The sequence below is a fragment of the Vulpes vulpes genome, chromosome X (genome assembly GCF_048418805.1).
Source record: "Vulpes vulpes isolate BD-2025 chromosome X, VulVul3, whole genome shotgun sequence".
Lineage (NCBI taxonomy): Eukaryota > Metazoa > Chordata > Mammalia > Carnivora > Canidae > Vulpes > Vulpes vulpes.
In genome coordinates, this window is record NC_132796.1 from 815,612 (window position 1) to 822,382 (window position 6,771).

Below are 6,771 nucleotides of genomic sequence, written 5' to 3' on the forward strand. Positions count from 1 at the left end.
TCAGGAGGCCCCAGAGGTCCTGGCAGGTGGCACAGAATGGGAGGCTTGGGTCCATGTCCTGAAAGGTCCCTGGAACAGGGTCCGGCGCCCCAGGCTCCCTTGCACTGGCTTGTCTTCAGCACCCAAGGTGGTCTGTGGGCGGAATGAGCTGCAGATGAGCTTATTTCCATCACCTCACCAGGGTGCTAGGAATCACATCCCAGTCCCCGAAGGACTCTCCTGAGAGCAGAACGTGGCCTCCCTGACCCCGTGCATCTCCCTCCCCACTGCTCACCATGCCCGACCCCAGAGCCCACAAGGCTGCTCCGTTGAAAACAAAGCACCAGAAACTCTGTGTCCCAGTTTTTATGGTTTTGCAGCAGAATGCCCGACGTGGAACATAATTGCAAATATTCGGCTGTGCAAAAGAGAACAGTGCTTAAGTACAAATGGAGACATGATTCTTTTTTTTAAATAAATACTTAAACACAACCCGGGTCCCACAAGCACCTGGACTCTATGGTCTGAGCGGCGGAGCTGCCAGCCCAGCCCGTGGACCCACGAAGACGTCATGATTGCCCTCCCCCCGGAATCAAAACATGGAACCTGGTGCCGATGATCGATCACAATGAGCCCCCTTTGGAACCTTCCCCAGCCCTGTCTACGTGATCTGGCCGGGACAAGGACACTGGAATTTCTCGAAGATCAATGGTCCGTAACAGTTAAAAGGATTCTACGTGATTCCCTTGGCCCCCGGGTCTGGAGGAGGAATGTCTAGATGACTTTCTTCAGCTCGTCATACAGAACCAGCACGAAGGCGCCCCCCATGCCCCTCAGGACGTTGGACCACGCGCCCTTGAAGAAGGCTTTGCCCCCTTCATCTTTGAAGATCTTCCGCCAGCAGTCGACGGTCCCCTTGTACATGATGTCGGCTGTAAGAAGGACAGACAGGAGAGCTTACTGGGAGGTTACTCGGGAAAAGGGCAAAGGGAACCCAAGAAGACACAGTCCACACACCCAAACCAGATGCCACCCTCCAGGCGACCTGGATTTCTCATCGCAGGGAAAAATGAGGCTCTGCACACCAAGAGCCCCAGGTCTTGGCCGCTGCTCAGCCCACTGCTGTGGCTATAACCAAAACACCCAAACTGCAGCCCCGTGTCCACTCCTGGGGTCAGTGCAAGGTCCCGCCCCAGTACCCGGCAGGGCTGCGGGGTTCTAGCGCCCCTGGATCAACAGTTACGGTCTCAAACCCTGTGAAGAGCCTTATCTCTTAGCCCTGCTTCCCATGGCCTGAGGCCACCAAAGGGCCTGTCATTCCAGGAGCTCTTGCATCTCTCACCTCCCGAGGACAAGGCGCAGTCACCAGGACCAAGACAACGTACCTCCTTTGCGCCCGGACTGCATCATCATCCGCCGCCGCACGGTGTCGAAGGGGTAGGAGACCACGCCCGCCACGGCCGTCACGGTCTGGGCGATCATCCAGCTCACCACGATGTGCGTGTTCTTGGGGTCTGGGAGCATGCCTGCGGGGTCACCAGCCAGCGTTAGGTTCCAGTGCCACAGCACAGCGGGGCAAGAGCAGTACTGCCTGCCCTGGTGCCACGTGGAGCCCCCGTGACCAAGAGGAACCACCCGCAGGGCGTAGAGTGGTCCCTGAGGCCCACGCTTAGTGCCTGGGAACGGGCTCTCTCTACAGAGAGGAACAGGCGAGCCTGGTAAGTGCGTGTACCACACAAGAGGCGGTTCTGCTGCAGACACTAGCTTTCAGGGTGCGAACGGCACACCCTAATGTTCACGCTGAAAACCCCAGATACCTCGGAATAACCGCCTTTAAAAAACAGTATAAAGCGTCTTCAGAGGAGACCCTAATCCAACACCATCAACACCCTGTAAAAAATCTAAACTCAGACACACAAAAGAGGCCCATCTACACACCGAGGAGACGCCACGAACGCCAGCAACCCTGTGAACACGTGGATGTCAGACTTCCCACCCTGCAGAGTGCGGCTCTGCCAACAGCCGATCCCGGAGCCCCCGCCGCACGTGCAGCCCCACACCAAGAACACACGTACCCTTGGCCGTGTCGTAGACGCCGAAGTAGGCTGCCCGGTAGATGATAATGCCCTGCACTGACACATTGAAGCCCTGGTAGAGGCCCCGGATGCCGTCGGACTTGGTGATCTTCACCAGGCAGTCTCCAAGGCCCTTGAACTCCCGCTCGGTGCCTGACTTGCCGACGTCGGCTGCCAGACGGGTTCTGGCAAAATCCAGCGGGTACACGAAGCAGAGGGAGGTGGCGCCCGCGGCCCCGCCTGAGGCCAGGTTGCCGGCAAAGTACCTCCAGAACTGTGTGTGCTTGTCCACGCCCCCCAGAAAGATCTGCTTATACTTATCCTTGAACGCAAAGTTGAGGGCCTGCGTGGGGAAGTAGCGGATCACATTGGCCAGGTTGCCCCTCCAGAAGGACAGCACGCCCTGCTCCTTGGGGATGCGCACGATGCAGTCCACGATGCCCTTATACTGCTTGTCGGCGGCGATCTGCTTGCTGGCGTGCTGCACCTGCGAGACAGACGGGCAGACAGGCGCGTTAGAGGGTCCGCAAGCGGTACCAGCCAGCGTCCCCAGGGTAGGCGAGTCCCTGGAGGGGAATTCCTGCATGTGAGCACGATAGCCCCACGGGAGAGCTCACATCCCGGGGGGGGGCCTATGCCTGCAAGCTGGAACCGCTCATCCGTGCACGGGAGGAGCGCACTAGCTCGACAGGATGGGGCACAGCCCAGAACACTGGTCCCTGCAGGTCCGCACTGGTCAACCGAGCACCGGAGCACACTCATCCCGGGAGGCGCTTCCCTGCAACCGCTCAACCGTGCACGGAAGGAGCGCAGTGGGTCGACAGGACGGGGCACAGCCCAGAACACTGGTCCCTGCAGGTCCGCACCGCTCATCCATGCACGGGAGCGTGCACTGGCTCGACAGGACGTGGCACAGCCCAGGACACTGGTCCCTGCAGGTCCGCACCGCTCATCCGTGCACGGGAGCGTGCACTGGCTGGACAGGACGTGGCACAGCCCAGGACACGGGTCTCCGCAGGTCCGCACCGGCCAACCGTGCACCGGAGCGCGCTCACCCCGGGAGGCGCGTCCCTGCGAGTCGGAACCGCTCATCCGAGCACGGTAGGAGCGCCCTGGCTCGACAGGGCGGGGCACAGCCCGGGACACTGGTCTCCGCAGGTCCGCACCGCTCATCCGTGCACGGGAGCGCGCTCATCCCGGGGGCCGCGGCCGCGACAATGTTCCCGCTGCCCCCCCCCGCAACAACGTCGCCAAGGACGCGCTGCAACAATGTTGCCAAGGAGGCGCCGCAACAATGTTGCCGTCGGCTCGCCGCGGGCGCAACGACTTCCCAGCGGAGCTCTCAGGCCGGAGCGGGGCGGAGCAAAGCCCCGGCCTCCATCGCAGGGGGCGCTCGCGGGGCTCCCGCGGTCCGCTCGCCCTCGACGGTGGGCACCGCGGGGGCGAGGCCCGCGCTCCGGGCGCCCGAGAGCTCGGCCGCAGCGCGCACGCGCGGAGGGATCCACGTGACGCGCGGCCTGCCCGGCCCCGGAAGCGGGCGGCGCGCGGACAAAGCGGCGCGGCCTCGCACTTCCGGCGGCCGCGGGTCCCGGTGCACGCGGCCGGGCCGCCCTGCTGTCACCCCCCCCGCGAGCCCTCCCAGCACGCCCGGACCCCCCCCCCCGACGGGACCGCCGTCCCGGGTCCCCGAGCGCGCACGCGCCGCGCGCACCTGCAGCAGCAGCTTGACCCGCTCGATCGGGGCCACGGCCGTCTTGGAGATGGCGGCGGCGATGCCTCCGGCCAGGAAGTCCTTGGCAAACGAGATGGCCTGCTCCGTCATGGCGGCGGGCGGACGGCGGACGGCGGAGTGCGGGCGCGGACAGCCGGACGGACGGGCGAACCGAGGCAGGGAGGGAGGGCGCCGCTGGCTCCGCGCTGCCGCCGCCGGGACCGAAAGGACGGGGCGCCCAGCGCGCAGCCGCTAAGGGCCCGAAGCCCCGCCCCGCGCCCCCGCCCGCCGCGCCCATTGGCCGCGCCGCCCGCCGACGCCCCGCCCCTTCCCGCGCGCCGCGCCCCCGCGGGCTGCCGGGAGCCGCAACGCGCCCCGCCCCGTGCCCGTCCGCGCCGCGCCCATTGGCTGCGCTGCTGCCGTTGCCCCTCCCCTTCCCGCGCGCCGGGCCCCGAGGCATGCCGGGAGCGGGACCCCGCCCATGCGCCGTGCGGCCCCGAGGGCTCGGCCGCCGCCGTGACCTTGTCAAGGTCGCCGAGGGGAAGGGGCGGCGTCGGCGGGTCCCGAGCCCGGGCTCCTTCCAGCCGCTGGCACCCCGGGCGCGCCCCAGCACCTCGACCCCGACCCTGCGCGACCCGTCCCCCGTGTGCTGACCCCAGGTCACGTCGTGGCCCCGGGCTCCTCTGGAAGACCCCAAGGTCAGGTCGAAGACCGCAAGGTCAGGTCACCTGCCACCTGCACTTCCCCCCTCTCCCAAAGCCCGCAACCCCACTACTGGCCGCCGCGACCCGTCCTCACTGCAGCGCCCCGCCCCCTGACCCATGTGGACGCCCCAGACAGCCCCAGGAGCCCATGCCTGGGCCCCCCAACACCCCGCGCCCTCATGTGGGGGTGCTGCAGCCCGCTTGGACGGTGACTCGCGGCGGCGCTCGCTGCACGGGCCCATGCGGAGCCGGCCACGCATGCACCTGCGCATTCGTGCACCTGCACACAGGGCACCTGCGCACGCAGAAGGCACCTGCACACGCACGTGCACCTGTGCGTCCAGCTGCACACGCAGAAGGCACCTGTGCACACGCACATGCACCTGTGCGTCCAGCTGCACACGCAGAAGGCACCTGCACACGCACATGCACCTGTGCATTCCTGCAGCTGCACACAGATGGCACCTGTGCACACGCAGATGGCACCTGCACACGCGCGTGCACCTGTGCGTCCAGCTGCACACGCAGAAGGCACCTGTGCACACGCACATGCACCTGTGCGGCCAGCTGCACACGCAGAAGGCACCTGCGCACGCACATGCACCTGTGCATTCGTGCACCTGCACACACAGAGGGCACCTGTGCACACGCAGACGGCACCTGCACACGCACGTGCACCTGCACACACACATGCACACACCCCCCGGGCACCCCCAGGAGGGAAGCTCAAGCCCGGACACGGTGTCCTGGGAACGTTCCGTTGACCTTGAACCTCTTACTGGATTGTAACCGCGCGCTCCGAGTGGAAGGTGTGTCGCTCGCTGGCTTGGCGGTGGTGGGCCTGCGGCTCGGGGAGGCGCCCTCAGGGCTCCGCACGACTCGCTTTAGGCCTCCCTGTCTCCGTGTCTCTCTCCTGTCCCTGCCCCCGCTTACCTCCTCCTCCTGCCCCCTCCCGTGCTCGCCCCACTTCTGTCCCCCTGGCAGGTAGGGAAGCCTTGAGCGGGTGGCCGGACGCCAGCAAAGCGTCGCGGAGCTTTGTGTCCTTGTCCAGTTCCCTGTGTCCTTGCGGATGCCGGCTCCGCCCGGGCCTGGCCTCCGGGAGGGGCAGGTGAGGCTCCGGCACCACGCCGGCCAAGGTGCAGGGGGGTGCTGGGGGAGCACCCAGAAGTCACTTAGAGGGCCACAGGGTCCGGGCTCACGAGGCGTCAGGGTCCGGGCGTCAGAGGTTCTGGCACATTCTGGGGGCTTCAGTGGGACAGGGAGCGGGAAGGTCCCCGGAGGGTCGGGCCCCACGCTTGGCGCAGCGGCCTCGGGGGGCACCTCCAGGTGACAACAGGACGGGCCTGTCTGGGCCGGAAGGGCCAGGCACCGAGTGCCAGCGCCCCAGAGGTCCGCTGGGGGGGGGGCGCCCAGGCTGACGACTGCAACGACTTGGGACCAGCGAGGAGCTTCTCTAGAGCGCCAGGGTGGGGGGCTCCAGCCGTGAGGGGCGGTTAGCCTCTGCTCTCTGCTCGCTCTGAACTCCCAGCAGCCGGCTCAGCGCCCTTGGGGCCCCGGGAAGCTTCTGGAATCCGATTGCAGGAACCAACAGGAGCCCTTGCACTTAGGGCTAATTGAGGTTCAGGACACGATTTCCCTCGGAGGGGGGGGCGGGTAGGCTCAGGCACTGACCTGTTTGTCCTTGGAGTGTGTGTGCAGGTGACACGGGCCCGGGCTGCACGGGAGCCGGCTACAGGGCAGCGGGCTGAGGCACAGTAGAAACCAAGAAGCTCGTGTCCCGGGCAAGGCCACAGCCTGCACCGTCTCGCCGGGACAGGGCAGGGGTGGCAGGGAGGCAGGGCGGCCCGGGTCCTGGCAAGGGCCGTTTCCAGCCCGCGCGGGGACCCTGAGAAGCACCCTTGAGCCTAACACTGCACGGGGCGCCCTGGGTGCTCGCAGGTGCCTCACGCCGCGGCCCCACGGTGTCTGGAAAACGGGTGTGGGAATTAAACAAATAAAAGATTTTAGTAAAACTGTTTGCAAAGATTGTGTTTTTCAGCTGATGGCTGAGCACGAGGGGGTGGGCTGCGCGCTGGGGGTGGGGGTGCCTTCCCTGAGGCCCTGCCTTTAAGGAACCCAGTCGGTTGGGTCAGATGGTGCCCTCCCCCCCCACGGGACCCTGCGATGCTTCGTCACGTCCAGGCCAGTTGTGTCAGGAGAGTGGTGACGCGTTCCCCGGGGGCGCTGCTTGGAGCCCTGGGGTCACACACCTGCCCAAGGACAGGCGGGGTGCGTCCAGGAATAACTGTCCCCTGCACAGGTG

At 66.0% G+C, this 6,771-nt stretch overlaps 1 protein-coding gene across 1 annotated transcript; it reads right to left on the minus strand.

Annotated features, from left to right (window-relative positions):
- Window positions 1-330: 330 nt before the first annotated feature.
- On the minus strand, window positions 331-4,073 carry SLC25A6 (solute carrier family 25 member 6). Its single transcript, XM_072744549.1, has 4 exons — window positions 3,766-4,073; window positions 2,055-2,541; window positions 1,365-1,505; window positions 331-911 (listed from the first exon to the last, which is right to left on the minus strand). The coding sequence occupies exons 1-4, from the start codon at window positions 3,874-3,876 to the stop codon at window positions 754-756; spliced, it is 897 nt and encodes a 298-aa protein (XP_072600650.1). The 5' UTR covers window positions 3,877-4,073; the 3' UTR covers window positions 331-753.
- Window positions 4,074-6,771: the final 2,698 nt, after the last annotated feature.